General features: G+C 34.8%; 4 protein-coding genes across 5 annotated transcripts; 3 read left to right on the top strand and 1 right to left on the bottom strand.

Moving 5' to 3' along the window:
- Window positions 1–2,389: 2,389 nt before the first annotated feature.
- Window positions 2,390–5,476, top strand: LOC122579085 (protein COFACTOR ASSEMBLY OF COMPLEX C SUBUNIT B CCB4, chloroplastic). 2 transcript variants are annotated; one of them, XM_043751181.1, is made up of 11 exons: window positions 2,390–2,580; window positions 2,666–2,742; window positions 2,874–3,064; window positions 3,140–3,239; window positions 3,304–3,377; window positions 3,453–3,637; window positions 3,737–3,807; window positions 4,015–4,098; window positions 4,473–4,604; window positions 4,693–4,821; window positions 4,900–5,476. In XM_043751181.1, exons 1-9 carry the CDS (start codon window positions 2,487–2,489, stop codon window positions 4,557–4,559), a joined length of 963 nt encoding a protein of 320 aa, XP_043607116.1. In that variant the 5' UTR covers window positions 2,390–2,486; the 3' UTR covers window positions 4,560–4,604; window positions 4,693–4,821; window positions 4,900–5,476. The 2 variants fall into 2 exon arrangements, with proteins under 2 accessions (XP_043607116.1, XP_043607117.1); XM_043751182.1 differs by having other exon boundaries at window positions 2,877–3,064.
- Window positions 5,477–6,780: 1,304 nt separating this feature from the next.
- Window positions 6,781–10,868, top strand: LOC122578421 (ferredoxin-thioredoxin reductase catalytic chain, chloroplastic). Its single transcript, XM_043750380.1, has 6 exons — window positions 6,781–7,062; window positions 7,749–7,861; window positions 8,714–8,763; window positions 8,884–8,955; window positions 9,742–9,802; window positions 10,664–10,868. The coding sequence occupies exons 1-6, from the start codon at window positions 6,951–6,953 to the stop codon at window positions 10,706–10,708; spliced, it is 453 nt and encodes a 150-aa protein (XP_043606315.1). The 5' UTR covers window positions 6,781–6,950; the 3' UTR covers window positions 10,709–10,868.
- A 6,293-nt stretch (window positions 10,869–17,161) lies between these two features.
- Window positions 17,162–18,585, top strand: LOC122578941 (peroxidase 63-like). Its single transcript, XM_043751000.1, has one exon. The coding sequence runs from the start codon at window positions 17,400–17,402 to the stop codon at window positions 18,396–18,398; it is 999 nt and encodes a 332-aa protein (XP_043606935.1). The 5' UTR covers window positions 17,162–17,399; the 3' UTR covers window positions 18,399–18,585.
- A 590-nt stretch (window positions 18,586–19,175) lies between these two features.
- Window positions 19,176–21,197, bottom strand: LOC122610741 (proline-rich extensin-like protein EPR1). Its single transcript, XM_043783703.1, has 3 exons — window positions 21,140–21,197; window positions 19,666–21,081; window positions 19,176–19,570 (listed from the first exon to the last, which is right to left on the bottom strand). Exons 1-3 carry the CDS (start codon window positions 21,195–21,197, stop codon window positions 19,383–19,385), a joined length of 1,662 nt encoding a protein of 553 aa, XP_043639638.1. The 3' UTR covers window positions 19,176–19,382.
- Between the last annotated feature and the right edge of the window lie 3,088 nt (window positions 21,198–24,285).

Here is a 24,285-nt window from a genome sequence, read left to right on the forward strand (position 1 = left end):
AACACAAGCCCGGTTCTACTTATTGTTATTACATTTTCTTGTTTTGCAGGAAGCTTTCAAATTGCCTCTTTTATTTAGTTCCTCCATTCTGTTCTTGTTTAATTCCTTTATCATTATTTAATCGTACTGTAATATATATATATATATATATATATATTTAAGGAATTACATATTGTTATTATACTGTTATTTCCAACAAACTTAAACAGATTGGTATAATAACAATTCGTGTTTTTAGCTTGTTCTATTCGTCTTTCAGAATGGAATCTCAACCCATGTTTTCTGCTATTCCCACTTCTGGTGCTCCCACTTCTGGTGTCTCGGCAGCTCCTGCTGTATCTGCGATTATGACATCTGCTGTCTCTGTTACCTCCATGATGGTTCCACCATTGCCTACTCAGGCTGAAAAGCTGAAAAGCCTCCAAAATTTGATGGTGGAAACTTCAAACGTTGGCAACAAAAGATGTTCTTTTACTTGACAACGTTGAACCTTGCGAGGTTCCTGACTGAAACCGCTCCCCAAGTCTCTGAAGGGGAGATGGATGCTCAAACTGTGAGCGCGATTCAAGCTTGGAATCATTCTGAATTTTTGTGCCGCAACTATGTCTTGAATGGCTTGGTTGACTCGCTCTATAATGTTTATTGCAAAATTAAGACTGCCAAAGAATTATGGGAGTCGTTAGAGCGAAAGTATAAAACAGAGGATGCTGGCACCAAGAAATTTGTGGTGGCTAAATTCTTGGATTTCAAGATGGTTGTTTCAAAAACTGTCATGAGTCAAATTCAAGATTTGCAGATTATGCTCCATGAAATTCATACTGAAGGAATGACACTGAGCGAGACATTCCAAGTTGCTTGCATGATAGAGAAACTGCCACCAAGTTGGATTGATTTCAAAAATTATCTCAAGCATAAGAGAAAGGAGATGACCATTGAAGATCTCGTTGTTCATCTTCGTATTGAAGAAGACAACAAAATTGCTCAAAAGCAAAGCTATGTCCCAAACTCAGCAAAGGCTAATGTTGTTGAAAGTGGTCAATCTTCACGTGGTAACAAAGGCAAGGGATGGATAGAGAGGAAAGGCAAAGGGAAAGGTCCAAATCTTGGAGCCAAAGGTGGAATTGTGAAAAAGAAATTCCAAGGCACTTGCTACAATTGTGACAAGCCTGGTCATAGGGCAAATGAATGCAAGCAACCCAAAAGAGAGAATACTCGCCAAGCTAACATGGTTGATGTGGATAATCTGGTAGCTATGGTCTCTGATCTCACTGTGATGATCTCTGAAGTTAACTTGGTTGGTTCTAATACCAAGGAATGGTGGGTTGATACTGGTGCCACCCGCCACGTCTGCTCTGATAAGAATCTGTTCAACACCTTCAAGGAGGTCACTAATGGTGAAAAGCTCTTTATGGGAAACTCCGCCACTGCTGATGTGAAAGGCGAGGGTAATGTGATCTTGAAGATGACTTCTGGAAAAGAACTCACTCTGCAGAATGTGTTGTATGCATCACAATAAAGTTGGGTTCTGGCTTTTAGATTATTTCAATCCAAAAATGAAACATGATGCTAAAATTCGAAAGATATTTAGGGGGTGTTTGGTATGATGGAATGGGAAAGGAAGAAAAGGAAAGAGAATTGTTTACCTTGTTTGTTTTACCAAAAGAAAGGAAATATCACTGCACTGTTGAATTCTCTTTCCTTAGTATTCATTCTCTAAAATAAGTAAAGAATGACGGTGAATGAAAATTTTCAAAGGAGTGTTTCTCACTTTTTAGTAATATGTGAATGAAAAAAATGAGTAGGTATAATAGGTGTCAGTATGTAATTGCACATTCAATCACTTCCCCAAAAAGGTTTCCATATTTTTCTTATGTATTACAGCCATATCAATTATCTTTTTAGAATCCCCAACATCATTTTCTATGGTTGATCTTTGCAAATCATCAAGTGAGGTAAGTTTTATCATGTATGTCTTCTTCCAATAATTTTTTCTTTTTTACCTTCAATTGAGCACCCGATCTACTATTAGAAAATATATATATAAATCTGGCAAGTTTGACTAATAAAAAATTATGAAAATTTAACCGAAAATGAGAAAACACATCAGCCATGATTATATATGGATTCACGAGTACAAAGATTGTTGATTTATTTAACTACTTTTCATTTATTTTTATTGACCAAAATTATATCATGGTATATTGACTGGTTATTTAAAGGAGGAGTAAGAAATGTTTGTCTATTTTTCATTCTCAAATTTTATACCAAACAGTTGAATTAAAATCCTTTTTTTAAGTCCATTCTCATTCACATCATTTCCATTCTTCATCACAATTATATTCTTTATGATTCACTCGTACAAATCACCCCCTTAAATCAAAACTATTATCAGGCTAAAAAAATGGCTCTCGCAGATTGAGCAACTTCATAGCACAACGAGTGGTGCTTATTTTTACACTTCTAGTTGACTAAAATAATACTCTATCATGACCGCTATGCTGCAGGCAACGACGTCGTATGGTTTCAGTGTTTCCTCACCTCCGACGAACCTCCATTTCCGTCAAGCCATAATCGCCAAAAGTAAGCTCCTGGAAATTATTTCTTCCATTTGTTCCAATATTAATAACAATAAAAATTATGGAACCGGGGGAATTTGTTTGTTCAGGGGTGCCACTTCGTATCCCATCCGGTCACCGTCTCCCCTGTTCCCGGCAATTCGTTAAGGTTTCAGCCAGTTTGCAGGTTTCATAGTTTCCTCTCTCTCTCTACTCTCTTTATAATATTATATACATATATGTGTGTGTGTGTGTGTATCTATATCTGTTGTGATTAAATTATAGTAGTTGGTTTTCATGATGGAATGATTGAAATAGAAGGGAGGTAGTGGTTATAAAAAAGGAGTGTTCTCTAATAGCCCAAAGACGAGGGAATCGATTGCGGATTGGGTATCGAAGAATGATGATTTTGTTAGGAGGTTACCAATATATGTAGGAGGGATATCTCTTTTGGGTGTTTTGTTTAATAGGACTCTTTTTGGCATCGCTCCCGTTGCTGATGCCTCTAGGTAAATTATTCGTCTACATTTCTTTGGTTTATCGGCGTACTATTGCCTGCTTGCTCAAAAAATTTCGTTATGCAGTTCTCAGTCCAGAGCTGATCTACTTACAATTGGGTTGGCAGTAACTAATATTCTAGCTGGTCTGGTTTGGCTATCCATACGCCCTAAAACCATATCGGTGGTAAGCTTTCTAACTCACAATGTGTACCTCAAATATCAATCTTGACTGTAGTTTTTTAATATAGGTGCCACCCCGAGGTGTGGAGTGTGAAAGAATGCATTCTGATATTTCAAGTCGTGTAGCTTCTGAGTTAAAATGGTAAGGAAAATAATTAAATGCCATATAAGTCTGTTAAAATGATGCATCAGCCACAATATCATATGCTTTTCTCAGGGCATGGGAATCACTATCAACGGTGACATGCAGCAGGTCTCTAGTTATCGTATATGATGGCATTTGCATTCTCCAAATTGGATATGCTTCTGTATCTTCCTCTAATGACGGTGAGCCAGTGATGGTGGATTCGGATAAGTTGATGCAAGGATCAATCTATCAAAGTCTTATTAAATCTGGAACACGTAAGCCGCACATAATGATTCTAAATTCTAATTTTTTTCCCTATAAAGTATGATTCTTTCATTATAAGACTGCTCTGAAGGGTTTAACAATTTTAACAGAGAGCTACTTGGCAAACTTATCTCTTTATCCTGGAAAATCTGAGTTGCCATTTCTCCCATCAAATACACAGGTACTTTACTTTGGTTGGATATCTTATACATGATTTAATACCAAAAAATGAATGACTTGGCATATTGTATCAAGGCTTCAGAATGGGAGAGTGATCACTCATTTTGCTCTATATGATTGTAGTTTTCTGCTAGGATGTGAAAACTTAACTAGGGCATATGTAAATCGATTCCATCTTTCTAGCATTACATCTGCATATTAATTGCAGGCCGTCATCTTGCAACCGCTTGGAGATAGAGGAATCGCAATACTTGGGGGTGACACCATCCGTGGCTTCACAACATCTGATCAGGTGTGCATTCACCTTTTATGATACACGAAGCCTGCTATTGTTTTCCACCCCTGAAATCCCTTTGAAACATGCCATTCACAGTTTCTTGAATATTTGCTTGGCACAAAGTTTAATGAAAATGTACGGCTATTTGTCGAATATATGAAACAACCTGCTTGTGGATCTGTGCATCTGTTTCGCATTAGTTGTAATGATTATATTTGGCAAGTGAAATCACATGTAAACTTTTCATATAAGAGAAATCTGCAATTTTCATATAACATTCTAGCAAGGATGTGGATGGTAGGTTTTATGTAATGGTTATCATCGAATAATTTGTTTTACTTCTACTCAAGTCACTGTCACCTTTTAATCATCTATCTTTACATGTGCAGGCATGGATCACATTAATAGGAGAGAAGTTGGATGCGACGCTTTCTAAGCATATGTCCAGCGTCCCTTTGGCAAGTAGCAAAGCATGATAATGATGTTCTTACTTGATCTGGTTCTGGAAATTTCTAAGCACAGTAAGTTTCTACACGACTTGCAATTGAAAATGTACTATTGGGTGTGGAACCATTGGTTGTAGTTGTTAATACCACCATTATATTTCAGGGAGAAGCAATATTGTCACTGGAGTGACTAAAACAATTAAACTCACTTCCAAAAACACCCCCTTGCCATTTTGAATACAAAGGCCTAGCCAGAGGGAGTTCAGCGCAAGAAGTGGTTTTAGAATTAGAGGTTTGCACCACAACTTCATAGCTTTATCATATAAATTAGTAGCTCCCACTAAACTTGGCACTCCTAATTTACTTGCAGGAAGCAAGAGTACAATTTTCATCACTCAAGAACCAAATGAAGTCGTATGCTGGGGTTGAGGCGCTGCTCCTACACAGGATACTAACCAAACTAATGGAGCACAAACCAAGTGACTGCAAAGTTGTAGTTAAGCTGAATATCTCCAGAACTCAATTCAACAATTAGGTGTGCGGATTGCAGTATAGCAGTCAAAGAGAGTGAAGTAGTCTGTTCAACTCCCTTTTCTATTGATTATGAATATATGAGCTGAAGATCTTTCATTTTTATTGGATACCAAGGCCTTATGTAAATCTAAATCATTTTGACCATTTTTAGTAGTTAATTGGTTACTCATTCTTGCAAAGATGAGGGAAGTCTTGGAGTTCAAGACCTACGTCTAGCTTGCCCCATGGTGCTAGCCGTTGGGTAAGTTGTCTGGAGCTATTCTTTGTGAGGTAGATAATAAATAGTGCCAAAAAGACATCTAGAGTCAAAGATGTCCCCGTCAATCTACATTTTATTTTATTTTTTGTGCGTGGAGATTTTACGTTGTATAAAATGCTCTTACATGTTTAAGCATGATTAATAAGCTTATCAACCGATCTTGTTGACTACAAGGTTATTAATACCTTAATGGTTAAATAGCTAATGTAGTCTTAGTTTGTTGCAAAATTATCTATGTGCTTGTAAGAAATTAAAGAACAAAATGAGCAATGATCAGAATAAATGATCATATATATTGATATTCTTGGTGGACTTAATAACCTTGATGCATTTTCTCAAGTACATCTGAAAATGGGATAAATATCTTGGAATGTAACAAACTTTGAATGAATGTCTATAGTAGGAAATAACTAAAGTTGTGTGTATTGTATGTAAACAATTCGAAAATAATGTTTATTGTATGTAAACCAATTAAAATCAGACAAGTGACACCTCTATATGGTTGTCACGTATGTTTTCTTACAAACAATAAATATTTTTTAAAGTTGTTTACATAAAATACACAAACTTTAGTTATTTTTTACTATAGATATTCGTCCAAAGTTTGTTACATTCCAAGATACTTATCCATTTGAAAATACATGCAACTGAAATGTTACTACATTAGAGTATTTACACCATAAAAATGCTTATTTTAAACAAGTAACACAAGTTACATTAGTTTTGTTTTGTGAAAACAATCCCAAAACCTAATACAAACGGGGACACCCGTGACCGGGGACACGGGTCACCGGCACCATTGATTGAGGACACCATTGACCATGGGCATAGGTTATCTGGGGCACCATTGACTGATGGGCACCAATGACCGGGGGCACAGGTCACTGAGGGCACCATTGACCGGGGTCACGTGCTGGGAGCAAGGGTGACTAAGACGAAGTAACTGGGGGCACGGGTGACAGGGGCATGAAAGGTTTCCTCCAATTAAACGTCTCCTTAGTTTCTGTAGAGTAAAATTTCAAGCACCTAAAAATAAAAAATAAAATTATTAAAAAAATTTATTGAATCGATCATGATGATGATCTATCCATTTAAAATTATTTGGATATGAATCAGATCACGATCCATTACGTTGGATCATGGATTGGATCATAATCCATTTAAGTTGAATCTCTAATGAATCGAATCATGATAAATCAATATCCACACACCTACATTACACGATAAAAATGCTTATTTTAAGCAAGCAACACAATTTACATTCATAAGTTTTGTTTTGGGAAAACAATCCCAAAGCCTAATACAAGATTCAAGTCCTCCAAATTAATTTTGGGCTAAAAGCCTAAAATGAAAGCCCAAAGCCATCAGATCATAAAGACAAAATGATACTCGTACAAAATTGGCTCCCAGAAGAATGGATAATTTTATATTACAACGAGTGGTGCACCTCTTCTCTCTCTATTTCCAAATCAAAAAATATCTTTTTTACAGTTGAGCCAAATCATCATATCATCAGATATACATACACTGTCTGTATATATATATACTACTTCACTGTCGATGATCACTACCTTCCCTCCTTTCTTCAATTCCAGATACTTTTAATCCATTTCTAAATTAGTAACATTATGAACACGATTAGAGCTCTACCGGCAACGACGTCCTACGCCGCGGTCTCTTTCGGCGTTTCCTCACCTCCGACGAACTTCCGTTTCCGTCGAGCCTCCGTCATTGCCAAAGGTAAAGTGGTAAAACCTACACGTGCTCGTAATCGAAAAATTTAAGTTTGTTGTTTGTTCAAAACCCTAGCTATGTGTATTTTGATGATTTCTGGAATTTATTAGTTATTGATGCTCATAATTCTAGCTTGGCCTCATTCGTTTTAGTTCCGAGATTTCGATATTACATAGAAGCTCAAGTTATGATTTCTAAGCTGAATATTATATATATTACTTGTCAGGATATAATTGTGTTCATGTGTGGATATGAATTCTAAGTTAGTTCATTAGGATTTCTAATTTGTACATTTATCTGGCGGTATACGTATACTTTAAGTCTATAATATGTTTTACTAAGGCCTTATATGTGTAAATGAATGATGCTAACATTATCCTTAATTTGCTGATTTTGCTCACGTGGATCGCTACTCATAGTTTATATTACATATTCGAACACAAATTTTTATAGATATAGTTAACTACAAGTGTGGAGTGATATATACCTCAAGTTAGTCCTTCTGGTGATTTTCAAAATTTCATTGTTTTCGATATGGACAAAAGGTTAGCACTGCCAAGCTTAGTTATTTATTGTATTAAAAAGGTAGCGCATTAGGCTACACTGTTACAGAAGTAACTAATCTACTAGTCATACTTTTGTTGATTGAATGCTTGTTGCTAAGCTTGTTTATCTTTGATTGATTTTTTCAGCTGAACCATCAGATAAATCTGTCGAGATTATGAGGAAATTTTCAGAGCAGTATGCTCGTAAATCTGGCACATATTTCTGTGTTGACAAGAGTGTTACTTCTGTAGTTATCAAGGTACCACACTTTCCTAAATACAGTGAGACTCTTTTTTTTTCATGCGAAAGTATAAGGAAATGGCGAGTATAGTGGAAATGTAGCTCAACAAATGATGGTCAATATATGTCATGGACTTATCATTTCCTTTACATACTCGTCTTTTTTTAAATTGAATTGTTATGCATACGTTTTTACAGAGCTCCTTTATCAGGCCTCCTAGTTTGCTGTTGAGTGTTGAAGTAGCTTGAAGTTCCTTATAAATGCAACTTAAACTGTAATACGACATGAAAACAAAGGGTTAAACCGTGAAATGATTATATGCTGTTAAATATCAAAAATGGTTGGTATAGTTAGAAGTTAGAACTTTCATGGAAGCGGTTATATACTCTCTACTAAATATGCTGAAAGTATTATCATTGTATCTTCCTAATGTGTGTTACTTATGAGACAAATTAGTCCTTTTGCAATAAGTTATAAGTCTGTTTTTATATTTTGCGAGACTTGGCTTAAAAAGCAGTCCAATATTAGGAGTAATTGTTATAGGTGAGGGCTCCTGCCAATGTAGAAGTTAGTAACATCTCTCCATGATCTTCATCTAACCACAAGGATTAGTAATTGTTATATGTTCTGTATCTTTCTTTTGGAGCACGTAGAGGAATAAATCAGTATATTTAGCTCACAAACATGTCTATAAAACTCGTTGTGGTTCTCTGTTCAGTTATGTGCCTATTTGGTTTAGGTTTTGAATCTTGATAGTGATTGGAGGTTGTAAAAGTCTCTAGAGCTGATAGTATAACACTAGGAAGAGAACCATTACATCTTAAGTTTGATTATAAAGTTAATGTGTCTGCTAATTAATTATTGATACAGGGACTAGCTGACCACAAAGATTCCTTGGGTGCGCCACTTTGCCCTTGCAGGTACATGTGCAATCCTTGCTCATTTATCTCCAAAGAATATGTTAAATTTATCATTACAGCAAAGAGTTCGTGTACATCACTATATAGATCACATATTATAAGATTTGGTTTGTAAAACAGGCACTATGATGACAAAGCAGCAGAGGCAACACAAGGCTTTTGGAATTGCCCCTGTGTTCCCATGAGAGAAAGGTAAACTTGAAGTCTCATTAGATATTATTTAGTTCTCTAATGACCTTCTAGTTATTGTTTTGTCATTAATAGAGCTATATAGCTGTTGATATTTGAGCTTTTTATTTGTTTTATTCTACTTTTAATCTCATACCTTCATTCTTACATCTCAACGTTGTACAACACAATGAATTACCAACTATAAGTCATCTAAAATCCGAATGAACCCAATAAGCACACCCAGTTCTGCGTTTTCTATACAACCAAAATCTAGTACCACTGTGACCTTACACATCTCATTACCCATCCAGCTGAACATTTCTGATGTCTGTGCAATGAGAATACTAAGGAGATATCGACGGTGCTTCATCATTCTTCACTTCTCCTACCTTAGTCTAAATTCTCAAACCACACTCAAATCTTGCAGATAATAAGAACACATACGGGAAGCTCTCCGTTGTATTGCTACTGTAGCTGCATTCTGCAATACTTTGACATAATTCTGTCTCATAAATCATAATCTTTGCCTCACATCTACTTAGATCTTGAATCTTTTTTTCTGAATACAATGAACCCGTTTTCTGCTTAGTATTATAGTAGTTTATTAACCTATGCAAGCTCCACTTGTAAAGTTCGAAAGATATATCGTCGCAACATAGTAATATTCAAAATCATGTTATGATATCGAGAATAGTATTGTTACAAGAAATGTGTGTGCCAGATTTTTTTTATTGCGTTTAGCAGCCATAAACTTTCTATTCGTATAGCACTATAGCTGATCGAAATTATTTCTTTTTTGTTTCTCAGAAAGGAGTGCCACTGCATGCTTTTCCTCACTCCTGATAATGATTTTGCTGGTGACGAGCAGGTAATACTCTCTCTTTTAACATATCTAGAATTCATAAAGGCACAACAGTTTCAAGTCAATATCTCCGTGATTATAGAATGTCAATTAGAACAAGTGATTCTACTTGAATAACTCTTGCTTGAATGTAACTTAGAGGTCAATGTTTCAATATTTTACGAGTCAGTAACTGGTACTATTGGTGGCAGAACAGGTGGGCGGTTGGGCAATTTGGGTAACAAATCAATACGGGTTGGGTTGCTATATCTGCCACCACTTTTGTTTGTCCATTTTTTTGAAAAGCTAAACTAATTAAATTATTAATGTGTCTACTGAAAACATTGTATTAGAATAATTCATTTTCAGAAGGCACTATATATTTGAATAATGACCCCTCTGTATTTGATAAAACCATCTAGGGTTCTGCGTACTTTGAGTAGAAGTAGTAGCTATTTTGACCCATCTATTATTGTGTGTTTATTTGGAATATGTTTCCATCTTAAATCGGTTAAATGAGTCTGGATTAAAAGGTTAGCTAAAGCTGTCCAAAGTGTATATGTAATACATATAATTATAGTAACAAAACTTATACATATGACTAAAACTCATAAGCCTAAACATACCTGAGAAGGAGATTAAGACCTAGGAAAGATTAAAGGTGAAGGCCAGGAAAGAAAAAGAGTGGAATCCATGTGTAAACGAAGTTAACCTAGGGTGTATACTCAAAAGTTTTAATTCATAGTAAGAAGTTATTATAATTCGTTGTGAACCTAAATTGCTCTGTAATAATATCGATGTGTTTAAGTTATACCTCTGTTTGTGTTAACTTTTTCTGTTTGGATATCTTACCAAATCGTACAACCTCTCCCTCCTCAATGAATGCAGGTCATTTCTATGGAAGAAATCAAAGAATCAACAGCCAATATGTAGTTTAGGTAGGTGCGCCCCTTTTTTGGTACACAAGTATTGATTACATGTATAATTTTGTATGTTCATATGATATCAAATCATTGTCACTTTGGGTGTGATCTGATCATTACATTAACAAAAAAACCAACTATTATAATAATATACAATGAATTTCCGAAAATGTTGGTTTCAGAATAATTTTTAACAGTGTATGCGAATGATTATACGCCCCCTAAAAGGTACTCGTATTAAATGACAGTGTAGCTTTGTAAGAATTCTTTATCTTTATTCTAAATAAAAGAACATTGGTGACATCATTTAATAAAACTTGTTTATTGTTATTTTCAAAATTTTTCTTAAAGCTTAGTTTTTTTTTTATTTAATTTATTTATGATCTCACAAATATTTTCTTTTTTAAAATTTATTTCATTTTTATTTTTGTTATTTTATGATGTTATTTTTTTTAACAAAATTTTTTATTTTCTTTCCAAAACTCTAATATATTATACATGGTTTTTTAATTTTCATCATTTAAATAATTTTCTCATAATATATTTATAAATCCGGGTTAATTAGCTAGTTCAAGTATTAGGGAATATTTTTGTGGCTTTTATATCGTGTGCACATATGGTTTTATTCCACATATATATGTGAGGAATATTAGGCACCGAAATGGTGTTTATATAGTGACACATGTAGCCATCAACTATTTTTGAAAAAGAATTGAACAAGGATAGGGGTCCACTAACATGCCAATATGGTCTGATAATCGAAACATGCCATTGAAAATTATGACCCATCCAACACAAACCTTTCTGGCATATCCTGTGTCCCACTCCGCATTCATTCGCGTACTTTTTATGGTGAAAAGTTAAGTAGTGATTTGAGTTTTAAATCATCATGTTGTTGTTTGTAAAGAAAGCTACAAAGTTGATTTATATAGTAGTTTCCAAGCATGGAAATTTCCTTAAAAAATTTGTATATATGATAATGATGGCTGTTGTTTTTTTATAAGTTTAGTGCAGCTGCTTGTCTTCGTTTAAAGTTAGCTCTTAATTACATATATTTACTTAGGGTTTTCACAAAGACGAGGAACTTTGTCAATTTCTCTAAGTTATGAAAAAGGGAATATTTGATTTTTCAACTTTGAAAGTAGTTGTCATTTGAGAATCTTAAAATAAAAATCTCAAGTATACGTCATATATGATATGATCAAGAGGGTCTATCGAGGGTGAAACCATTCATTGTTTGATGCAATGTAAATAATTAAATATATTAACATGCAAAGCTGTTTTTAAAAAGATGATCCCTCTCATGCAAGTATGTAACATGGTCGGTCATTTTAGAGATACGGAACGAGAGTCATTTTTAAAAATAAAAGGACCAATAGCAAGTTAAATTCATTGCGCGACTTGTTTTTGGAGACACAAAGAAATCAAAAGCAATTTTATTCAATTAATTGTGCAAGAAGAATACTTGCTACGCCTAATTGATGTATTTGTAGTAAAGAAAAGAGATAAACCACAACGTGTCGTTTAGACATTACTTAGCAGTTAGCAACACAAAAGTTTAGAGAAAGTTTAGATAGTTAAGTATCAAAACCATTTTTTAAAAATGAATGTTTACTCGAAAAAAAGATATGCCATTAGGGGCAGAGGTGTAGTCGGCAAAAAAGAATCGGCAAGTGATTTTGGCAAGTTTGGCAACCTATACCATATGTATTGGTAAGTTTTGGCAAAAACCATTGGCAAGTAGAATCGGCTAGTTTTGGCCGATGGTGGCAAAGAATTGGCAAGATTTTATAGAAGAAGATTCCCATTTTTTTTTGTTTGTATTTGTTTTGTCTTTTTACGTGGTAAGTTTTGGCAAAAAAAATACTACCACACCCTTAGTTTTGTCAAGGATTGGCTAGTCATTGGCAAAAAATTGCTTGGACACATGTCAACTTTTTATTGGTTCAAAATTTGTCAAACTATTGGCACTACACCCTTACCCCTTACGATACCTTGTGTATTATGAGTATAATGACAAGATTATATCATCGTCCTTATCTTTTCATAAACTCTTAGAAATTAATTTAGCAAAAGTTGATATCAAAAATAAGATGATCAAGTTGATTTCTGATGTTATAACGGACACTTACTCTGAAACAATATAAAACTAGATTAATACCCGGTCGGTGACCGGGTTATCAAATAAACCTTAGAACTTTTACCCCAAAATACAAAATTGTATTAAATCGAGTGTATGTTAAAATAAAGTCTTAAATCTTGTATACTTTTTGATGTAAAATATATACAGTCGGTTTGATAAGTATTAAAATTGTCAATACTCGACCTTATCCGAAGTTCGACTTGAAATCGACCTAAAAATTTGGTTAGGGTTTTGAATTCTGATATGTTAAACTGTCAACTTGAGTTTTTTGGGTTGGGTCGAGTTGACATTTTTGGTTAAAAGATCAACCCCTAACCCAAGTTTAATAGGTTGACTTACCTACTCATTTGATCTCACAACCTACAACCTATTTTTAGTGAAATCAACCCGTTAATCCACTAACTCATATTATCTAAATCAACCCACCAAACTATTTAACCCGTCAACCTGCCAACCCACCGACCCATGTGCCTTGAAATCAACCCACCAACTTATTTAACTTGCCAACTCGATTTCTTTTGGGTTGGTTGTTGGCTTCGGGTTGACGGGCTCGTAGATCTTGGTTGTGATTTTTAACCCACCATCCCGAACCCATTAGCCTAAACTCGTTATAATTATATTATAGTTATATTTATATATTTATTCTAGTAGTTGTTCTATGTAAAGTTATTTACCCGTGCATTATAAATTTTAAGTCGACATTTGGTGAAGTGAACCGTTATTACGTTCATCCGTTTTCATAAGTAACTTCTAGTGTGTTGGGTTAGGTTTGAAAATTTTTATCCGCCAACCCAAAACCATTTACCCGAACCTATTGACTTTATTATCAGTTACTATATAGCATAGTATCAATTAATAAATGGAATTGATTTAATCTATCATTAGTTGCCGATTTTAATATCTTTTATTTTGTACCTACTTATATTATCAAAATCCAAAGTTTTATGTTATATGAATATTGAATGCAAGTTTGATATCAATCAAGATCTTTAAAATAACATAAAAGATTTTGAAAGACTGATATAGACATTTGAGGAAATTCTTGGGATAAAATAGAATGATGTAGCATTAGCTTTTCAGAAAGAAATTTTTTTTTTATAATTGAATTTAACATGGATCTATGGTTGATATTTTTTTTTTAATTGAGATGATAGATGTATCACGGCAAGGCACTAACACCAAATAAATTGAGGTGACTATTAGTACCAATTAGCATGAACATTTGATTCTTTATTTCTTTTCTTTCACCAGAATACCCATTTTTTATCCTCATTTTCTTTTTAAACATTTATTGTTTTTCTCATTTAGCTATAAACTTCAGCATGGAAATTTTTTTAGTTAGCATAAACTATCTGTAATAACAATCCGTGTGATTATTACAGGTGGTCAAATTGTGATTAATAAAGTGTGATTTGTTAAATATTTATACATGATAATTAGTTTGTCTTCTCGTAATACTCCAAACTAATAAACGAATAGTCCACTATGAAGTACTTCTAGGCAACTTGTATGAATTTGTATGTTTAGAAAAAACAATCATTTTTTTTCCTTATGAACCAACTGGGTTGGGTCAGTAGCTGGAGCCTTTGTCTCTAAAGACAAAAGTCATGGGTTCGATTGTAAATGTGGCCTTGTAATTAAATGAGGCTACAAACAAAACAACAAATGTATAAAATAAATGAAACGTGGAATATATATAAAATTAACATCTTAAAACATCGATAACCTCGTGCGATTTCATTGCTTCCAAGTTTGCCTCACGCTTTCGCTTCCTTGTCAATGAATCATCGCTTTCTTTTTTCGAATCCTCATTACTTGAAAAGGTGAGGTCCTCCTCCAAGTCGATGTCGTCATTCAAGTGAAATGAAACTTCATTTTTCTTGTCAGTATTGAAGTGTTTAATGTTTTTAAAGTCCTATAAAAATACATGAATAACAACATATTTATAAATATATAATACAATAATATCTTATGATGAATGTGAAATTAAAAATACATAAACATTCGATCTTCATGTTGTTGCTAGAAAATTAATATAATGATTTGAAATGAGAAGAAAAAGTTTTTGGTATTTATAATGTTATGGAAAATATCTTTCACTTATTTATAAAGATAGAAAGTATTAATTAGGAATTTTGACAAAGGTTAATAAGAAATGCCATGTCTTTATATAGTTGCATTGTTAATATAATTTAAGACTTACCTTATTTGTAATTTGACTTTTAAACTTTATAAATGTTTTGTCGTGTCCCTTTCGTTAGTTGAACTGTTGTATTTAATCTAATTTGAAAGTTACCATGTTTATAGACTTATAATTTGAATGGCTAGGATTGATTAGTTAGCTATTTTCGATGGTCAAGATTTACTTTTACAATGATTTTTTTCTCTATGTTCTACCAACAATATATATATATATATATATATAATTTCGCATGTCCCAAAAATGTAAATTTTTCAACATGGGGTATATAATTTTTATATAGTAGTATAGATAAAATAATCTTACGTTAAATTCCATATTAAAAAAATTATATAAATGATATATAAAGTGTCATACATAAAAAGTTTTAAATAAACAAGTTTTATACTTAAGTGATTCTAATAAATTTAAACAACATAATGTGATTTTATTAAAAATATATAGTTTATTCGGGTTTGGGTATGGAGATCGGGGATCTATGGTTTTCCATCTCTGTCTCCATCTTCGTCGGGGAATGAATTTACATCTTTATACCCGTACCCATCCTTCGGTCAACTCAAAGATTCCCCTATTAAAATGAGTTCGAGTAACACATTCTCCATCAGATGCATGTATTTTTGTCATTCTTAGACTTAAATGTGATATTAATGAAGATTGGGCATTTATATATTTGTAATGTTAGTTTCGATTCAGACGTATTGAAGACAATTTTAATCAATGATTTGCTGAGTTTCCAACCACTACTCATGGAAAACCTCTTGAGATAAAAAACCGAATACTCGAAACCGAGTTATATATATCTACTTAATTTTATTTAAAGTTTTTAATAGTTTTAGGTAATTACCATTAAGAAACTTTGTGTAAAAAACACAATTATTATTAAAACTATCTATACTCCTTTATAAAACAAACCCTCCTCCCCTCCTTAATTTTAAGAACCCGCAATGATACATTTACCCTCCATCTTAATACATCTTTATATATATTTTATAGACTGTGACTAAAATCCCTTAAAAAATATTCAACCTTTATCTCTCTCTCACGCAAAAACACATAACAAAAACCCTAACTCAAATTCTTGCCCTCCTCCCACCTTTCATATCTCACGCAACAATTCATCACATCTTCGACCGCAATAAAATTACTTTTACGTTACTAATTACACCATCACTTAGGTAATTACCATTAAGAAACTTTGTCTAAAAAACACAATTACTATTAAAACTATCTATACTCCTTTATAAAACAAACCCCTTCCCCTCCTTAATTTTAAGAACTTGAAATAATACATTTACCCTCCATCTTAATATATCTTTATTTATATTTTATAAATTGTGACTAAAATGCCCTGAAAAAATATTCAACCTTTATCTCTCTCTCACGCAGAAACACATAGCAAAAACCCTAACTCAAATTCTTCCCCCTCCTCCCACCTTTCATATCTCACGCAACAATTCATCACATCTTCGACCGCAATAAAATTACTTTTACGTTACTAATTACACCATCACCGTCGCCGTTACCGCCGCTGCATTGTGCGGGCACCAATGTAGTTAATAATAATAAAAAGTGAAGTTGATTAGCATGAACTTTTGAATAATTTATTTCTTTTCTTTCACCGAAATTTTATTTCCATCTATAATGCGAAATTATGAACTCAAGACAACATAAACTCATAATATACTTTCCATGTATTAGTAAAATTTGAATCTAAATTTTATGTTTAAGGGTCAATCACGTAGACTATGCAGGAATTTGATCAAGTTTCTATATTTATAAAACCATGACTTTGACTTTTTATTTCAAGGGCTTAGATTGTTTTTCTTTATATTTTCAATGGTCAAGATCTACTTTTAAAATAATTTTTTTCTCTTAGCTATGGTAGCCATATATATATATAATGTAAAAGTAATATTTTTATTAGAAAGGAGGAGTTTTAATACATAATAATGTATTACTAATATTTTCTTAAAACTGTCATTATATATATAAAAAACAAAAAAAAAATGGTTATAAAAAAAATACTCCTATGTAGTACAGCAAGTCAGCAACTATACTCTATACATTACGCGTTATATATCGTTTCTTTTAATTTGATAATATAAAGAAGAAATAAAAAGTTATACTACGAGTATTATTTTTGTTGGCAATAATAATAACTCAAAACACGAGAAGCGAGGGAGAGGAAACACCCCCACACAAACAAACAGCAATAACTTTCATTTTCCATCTCCCACCGTGATTAGTGCTGCTCTGTCTAAACCAAAGCGGCGCGTCATTTCCACGCGCCTCCTCTGCTCAAAACCCAGTCCCCTATTCTCATCCCATTCTTAGAAAAAATCCCATAAAACAACAACTATGATAATAATGGTGTCTTCTAGCAAAGCATTACTGACACTAACATTCTCAATCTCATATTTAATATGGTATTCCCACTGTCAGCTGCAGCTAACCACATCTCACTACCAAAAAACATGTCCAAAATTCGACCAAATCATGCAAGAAACAACCACCAACAAACAAATCTCCACACCAACAACCGCCGCCGCCGCTCTGCGTCTTTTATTCCACGACTGTTTAGTCGAAGGTTGCGACGGTTCTGTACTTATATCATCCACACATTTCAACAAAGCCGAACGCGACGCCGATATCAATCTGTCTCTACCTGGCGACGGATTTGATATAGTTGTTCGTGCTAAAACAGCTCTAGAATTAGCCTGCCCAGGTACTGTTTCATGTGCCGACATTTTAAATGTCGCCACACGAAATTTAGTCACTATGATGGGTGGTCCTTTTTATAATGTTAAGCTTGGTAGATTAGATGGATTGGTTTCTAAAGCGTCTAGAGTTGATGGAAACTTACCAAAACCGAGTATGTCGGTTTCTGAACTGATAAGCCTTTTCGGATCAAAAGGCTTTTCAGTTCAGGAAATGGTCGCCTTATCGGGCGCTCATACAATTGGGTTAAGTCATTGTAATGAATTTAGTAATGATATATATAATTATAGTAAGTCTATACAAGTTGACCCGAGTTATAATAAAAGGTATGCTGATGGGTTAAGATCAGCTTGTAAGGATTATAAAAGGAATCCGAGTTTGTCGGTTTTTAATGATGTGATGACACCAAGGAATTTTGATAATGTGTATTACCAAAACCTGCCTAGAGGGCTTGGAGTGTTGAAATCGGATAGGGCGTTGGTTATGGATTCGAGAACTCGGCCATTTGTTGAGTTGTATGCGAAAGATCAGAAGGCGTTTTTTAATGCGTTTGGTTTGGCCATGGAAAAGCTTAGTTTGGTTGGTGTGAAGACTGGTCGGAATGGTGAGATTCGCCGTCGGTGTGATTCGTTTAATTAGGTCAGATTTTGCATCACTTGCTTCATTTTTATGGGTATTTGTTATTAATTTTGAACCTAAATGATATATATATATATATATAGTTTGTATACTAAAATCTATTTCTTTGGTGATTAAATAATAAATTTTGAACTTAATGTAGCTTATAATTTGATTGGCCTGTCTGCTAATTAAGGTTGTTTGGAAATGTGTTCTTTTATATCTTATTACGTTTCTGAAATACCATAAGCATTTTTTAGTGCTTGGGTTAGCTTATTTTCAAGGTTATTTACATTTGGCGGATCTTTGATACGCCCCATTTTTGTGGCTTATTTTGCAATTATCAAAGATAAGCCAAATAAAAACAAGGAATAAGCCAAAAAAAAATAAGCTTATCCAAGCATAATCACTCTTTTAAGCACCACTTGATTGCATTTCAAATAAATGCAATCCCTAATACCCCAAAGCAGCTTAACTAGCTTATCAACTTAATAAGCTTTTTTGCATCTCAAAAAATAGCTTATTTATCTCAATGATGCTAATAAGTCATAAAGTTTTCCATGGAAAAAGACTTGTAGTTTCATTACTGAAGCAAAATGTCAATGGTCAAAACACACAGAAGAATAAGTCCCTGAAAATAGTATCACATCTATGCTTAGAATTATATTTTTGATCTAGTAATATGTTGGTTCCAATCTCTCTATAAATGCAATAATGCATTAAGACTGATTAACGTAAATAGTAAGAATTATGACACTTATGGTTAATTGTATATATGGAAGCTATATTTAACCAACAACCAGTAGTTCAATATTATAATAACTTGCACAAGATTTACGGATACGCACACATATGGTTCTTAGGAAAGCATATATATTTCATTAAAAGTACTCATGCTTCAGAGTTCACAGCAAGAGTAAGCTAATCCGCAAGCAACATTAATCAGATATCAAAAGACAAGACCAATTTATTTATTTGACCTTAATAAGTTATCTAAGTAGGTCTTCATGGGCACATTGGTCTACCAGCTTGAGTCTTGAGGTCGGTGTAGCATGTGCCACAAACTTCTCTGTTGCTCCCATCGCTTCCTGGAGGAACACAGTTGCATTGGTGGCAGCATGACATACAGGCTCTGTGACACTTGTCTTGGTTTGAATGTAGTTCACACCTTAAGCCACATGAAGAAAAACATCCTGCAAATACATATTAAAAAATTATCAGCCGTGATTCTTGAAGCTCATGATATAATATTGAAGGTTTGATTGTTTATGGACCAAAGAAATGTTACCTTTGATGTCTGCTAATGGGCTTGGTGGCTTAATGTTCTGTATAATAGTGTTGTAACAAGGTGGCTTAGATGGAGCAATATTGGGTGAGTAAGGACTTGGTGGATTGACGGGTGGTGGAAAGATGATGCCGGGTGGATATGCTGGTGGTGGAGAGGCACTGGGTGAAATAGGACTTGGTGGATTAACGGGTGGTGGAAAGATGATGCCAGGTGGATACGCTGGTGGTGGAGAGGCACTGGGTGAAATTGGACTTGGTGGTTTGACAGGTGGTGGAAAGATGATGTCGGGTGGATATGCTGGTGGTGGGGAGGCACTGGGTGAAATAGGACTTGGTGGTTTGACAGGTGGTGGAAAGATGATGCTTGGTGGATATGCTGGTGGTGGAGAGACACGGGGTGAAATCGGACTTGGTGGATTGGCAGGTGGTGGAGAGACACTGGGTGAAATGGGACTTGGTGGATTGACGGGTGGTGGAGAGACATTGGGTGAAATAGGACTTGGTGGATTGGCGGGTGGTGGAGTTAAGGTGGGTGAGTAAGGACTGGGTGGTGGAGTCGAGGTGATTGAGTAAGGGCTGGGTGGTGGAGTCGAGGTGGGTGAGTAAGGGCTGGGTGGTGGAGTCGAGGTGGGTGAGTAAGGACTGGGTGGTGGAGTCAAGGTGGGTGAGTAAGGACTGGGCGGTGGAGTTGAGGTCGGTGAGATAGGATTTGCTGGTGGTGGGGCTGTAGCTGGTGGTTGAGGAATGGGCGGGGTGTTATTTGGAGAACTAGGAGATGGTGGAGTTGTAGTGTTGCAAGATGGTGTGGGTGGTGGAGAGGAAATGGGAGGCTGAGGAAATGGTGGAGCAATGGCAGGTGCGACTGGTGTTGGTATAGGTGCGATGGGAGGAGCGATTCCGGGTGCAATAGGAGATGGTGATGGTGGAGGTCTGCTTGGTACTATAGGGGCTGTGGGTGGAGCGACTCCAGGTGCGATAGGAGATGGTTTAGGAGTGGGCGGTGTGACTGGTGATGTAGGAGCGATCCCAGGTGCTATCGGAGATGGTTTTGGTGTAGGAGCAGACGGTGGTAATGGTGTAGGTGCGCTGGGTGGAGTGATCTGTGGCGAACTAGGAGACGGTGATGGTGTAGGTGCACTGGGTGGAGTGATCTGGGGTGAACTAGGAGACGGTGAAGTTGGGGTTGGTGCAACAGGAGGTGGTGGAGTTGGGGTGGTGCAAGGTGTTTGAGAAATAGTAGGAGGAAGGGGGAGTGGTATATTAACTGATGGTGCTGGTGCTCTAGCTGGAGTGATCGTCGGTGATTGAGAAATAGGAGAGTTTGAGGGGGATCTAGCTGGGACCGGTGGAGCTGCAGTGGGTGAAACTGAAGTAGGTGAATTTCCAATTGAAATAGGTGGACTCGCGGGTGATGGAGCTATTGTGTTGCACCCAGGGGGAGGGGTGGGTGGATTAGGCAGTGATGGTGGAATTGCAGGTGGTATTGAAGGTGCTGGGCTTGGTGTAGGGAGTGGTGGAGCTGCAGTGGGACATGATGGCGTACCCGGAACAGTGGGTGTTGGGATGCTAGGCGATGGTAAACTTCGCGGAGGTGAAGGTTCAGGTAACAGAATTGGGGCGCCAAAACTGACATGCTTCACCTATGTTACACAATTAAAAATTTAAAATTATTAGTACTACTACTAGTAGTAGCAACAAAATGGAACTATGTATACATATTAAAGGGAAAAAGAAAAGGGTAACATTAAGACAAATATAGCATTTAAAAATTACTATAATAAATTACTTTTGGCAGAAAATTTTTACTGATAACTTTTAACCATTGTTAAATAAAATTAATGATTGTGGTACCCTTGATCACAGCTACACTCTACAGAGATCATGACTCGAACCCTTGAAGCATGATATAGGTTAACAAACAAGGAAACTTACACAACTTGTAATAAGCTAAACAGGCTATTCTTAGACTGGAAAGGATTCACATTTTCATGTAAATTGTAACATTCATTATGGTAGCTAGTACATTATGCAACAAAAAGTATTTAATACGTAATCAAGTTGTGCTGCATATGTTGGAAGTCGTAAATTATGCTAAAGAAATTGTTTATCATGTACAAAAAAAGTATATTACGACATTATGCACCAAGTTATAAAAACTAACATAAGTATCCAAGAACAAATATGCAATAAAGTATGTCATAATGTCGAGCGTATATGCAAGGGAATTTATAAGTTATATTCAAATTATATATATATGATGATGCATGAAAGTCTACATTATTATGTGTATAATAGAAAACACTTACACAAGTAACCAAGAGCAAATAGGCCAAAACAAAGCAAGGCTTCATGGTGGCCATGAAGAATGAGTGAAGAAGGGAATTCACTTGACTGATGGTGAATGGAGGTAGCTTGGTGATGGTTTATATAGAAGAAAACGTGTGGTAAATAACATTTACCATGTTTCCAATATTTGTTATAAATGGATAAAACTCAATTAAAGTTTAAGAATTTCCATGTTTTTAACTTTTAGACTTTTGTATTCTTTGTTCCTAGAGATATGGAGTTGGGTGTGCCTCTTAAAAGTGTGTTTTTGGTGTCATTCCATGTCTCTCTAATGAGGGATACGTTTGTTGTCAAGGTATATGTACTATGTAGAAAACGTAGTATTGACAACAGTTCATTCTATGATGTATGATCTTTTTGTATATTTTGAACTGTTATGTTAAACAATATTATATGACTAAATGACTATACAGACAACTCACAATATATGAAGAGTACTCCTATTAACGAGTATATGTTAGATTGTGTCTCATTATACTATGTTGTATTATGCTACTAATCATATTGTAACTTAGAAAAAATCAATTCATTCTAAGATGTTAAGGGGGCTCCCTATGCTTGTTGTGTTGTTTCTTCTTTCGATTTTGTCAGCTCAGCTCCACATCATTATTTTTAAAACTGACACATCGCTACCAACAATACATCTTTACTTTTTTATCATTTCTTTATCATTTTATTATCCACCCATTTATTAGATTTTTAAAAAAATATATCAAATGAATGGCTACCAATCCAACTCCACATAACCACATTTGCCCTCCTTCCATTTCGAAAGTTGAAGAAAGGTAAAGAATGATAAAATCAATGAGAGTGTGTCGATGGTATCAGTTCAGTTTTGAAAAGTGAAAGAGCAAAATGACAAGACCATAGGGAGCCCTTTAAGAATATGTTGGCTTATAGAAGCTATTCCCGTATAAAAATATAACCTAACGAAATTTGATGATCTAACATTTTTCATATATTGTGATGTCAGCTTACTTGATAGACCTTTTGCCTCTTGAGGTGAAATTCAGGGTTCGATCACTCGCATAGGGTAGTAAAGGAGTAGAGAAGGTTAATTTCCCGTTAAAAAGAATGATGGATAAAAATGTCGTAGTTGAGACGAGGGGACAGGGGTGTAATCGAGTCAAGTCTAGCTGACACGTTGTCAAGCTCAAACTCGACTTGACTTGGGAACCTGAAGCTTGAAACACGACTCAAGCTTTACATTTCAAGTTTAAGCTTGAAATCATTGAAGCGTCAATGCTATCAAGTTGTGCTAGCTCAGTTATAGAATAACCTAAGCTTGATACTAACAAGCTCGACTCGACTGAGCTCGATTAGGTTCGTGAGCCTCACAAGCCGAGTATTTTGAAACTCGAACTCGACTTGAAACACTACTCGAGTAGCTAGACTCGACTTTTATCCGAGTCGATTTCAAATATTATTTGAGTCGATCTCAAGTTGCTTGCGAGCTGTCTCGGCTCAATTATACCACTAGTTGAGAGTTGAGACATACATATATTCTAATATTTTATATCTTCGATTCAAATCATATACATATGTACTAGAAAGAATGACTTCTACATAGTACATACTAATGATCATTCGTGTGAATGTTATCATTTACATAGTCCACTGAGGCGATCTGTTACCGATAGTTTAAGTTCATTGTGTTGTAACTTTATTAGTACACAAGTGTATTATTTTATAATCAAGCAAAACGTCTCTTGGATAATATAATAATGTATATGCATGTAATATTACATTTATTGCACATGTTGTTCATTGGGTGATATTTCAATATTCTTGTATAGACTATAGACACTAGCTATTTGGTTGGCCTCTCTTCTGTAATTCTATATATATATCTGTATAAATAACAATGATCAAAATACATACTTTGAAAATTGAAAAAGAGCTCATGATAAATGTGATATAAATTTGAACCAAAATTCGCATAAAAATGAAATAATGCCCATACTAATAATAACATATCACATGACATTTACATATCACATGCACCATATCTGCATGTGGCGTGCATACAGCGTTATATGTTTTCCTCTGTTGGAATGGTAGTATGGGCTCATGGACAAATCCCAAAAGCAAAACTCAAGAATTTAATTAAGTCTTCATTTCAAAACAGACTTACATTTATTGCTTCAGTTTACGACATGACAATAAATTGTGTTATGATATATGTTAGGTTGTTTGTGTTATTAAATCTTCATTCTACTGTATTTAGTGTCAGAATAAACCAAGTATAAGACATATAACATGAACAAATGATACA

The sequence above is a fragment of the Erigeron canadensis genome, chromosome 8, assembly GCF_010389155.1.
Source record: "Erigeron canadensis isolate Cc75 chromosome 8, C_canadensis_v1, whole genome shotgun sequence".
NCBI lineage: Eukaryota > Viridiplantae > Streptophyta > Magnoliopsida > Asterales > Asteraceae > Erigeron > Erigeron canadensis.

Bases quoted from the DNA above. Each gene is read 5' to 3' on its own strand.
- LOC122579085 (XM_043751181.1), top strand. From the start codon at position 2,487: ATGACCGCTATGCTGCAGGCAACGACGTCGTATGGTTTCAGTGTTTCC. The intron at 3,065-3,139 runs GTAAATTATTCG...TTCGTTATGCAG, and splicing joins CCCGTTGCTGATGCCTCTAG to TTCTCAGTCCAGAGCTGATC. The intron at 3,240-3,303 runs GTAAGCTTTCTA...TTTTTAATATAG, and splicing joins GCCCTAAAACCATATCGGTG to GTGCCACCCCGAGGTGTGGA.
- LOC122578421 (XM_043750380.1), top strand. From the start codon at position 6,951: ATGAACACGATTAGAGCTCTACCGGCAACGACGTCCTACGCCGCGGTC. The intron at 7,063-7,748 runs GTAAAGTGGTAA...TGATTTTTTCAG, and splicing joins AGCCTCCGTCATTGCCAAAG to CTGAACCATCAGATAAATCT. The intron at 8,764-8,883 runs GTACATGTGCAA...TTTGTAAAACAG, and splicing joins GCGCCACTTTGCCCTTGCAG to GCACTATGATGACAAAGCAG.
- LOC122578941 (XM_043751000.1), top strand. From the start codon at position 17,400: ATGATAATAATGGTGTCTTCTAGCAAAGCATTACTGACACTAACATTC.
- LOC122610741 (XM_043783703.1), bottom strand. From the start codon at position 21,197: ATGTCCCACTGCAGCTCCACCACTCCCTACACCAAGCCCAGCACCTTC. The intron at 21,082-21,139 runs GCAATTCCACCA...GCAACACAATAG, and splicing joins CAGCACCTTCAATACCACCT to CTCCATCACCCGCGAGTCCA. The intron at 19,571-19,665 runs GTAACATTTCTT...ATGTATTTGCAG, and splicing joins CCCATTAGCAGACATCAAAG to GATGTTTTTCTTCATGTGGC.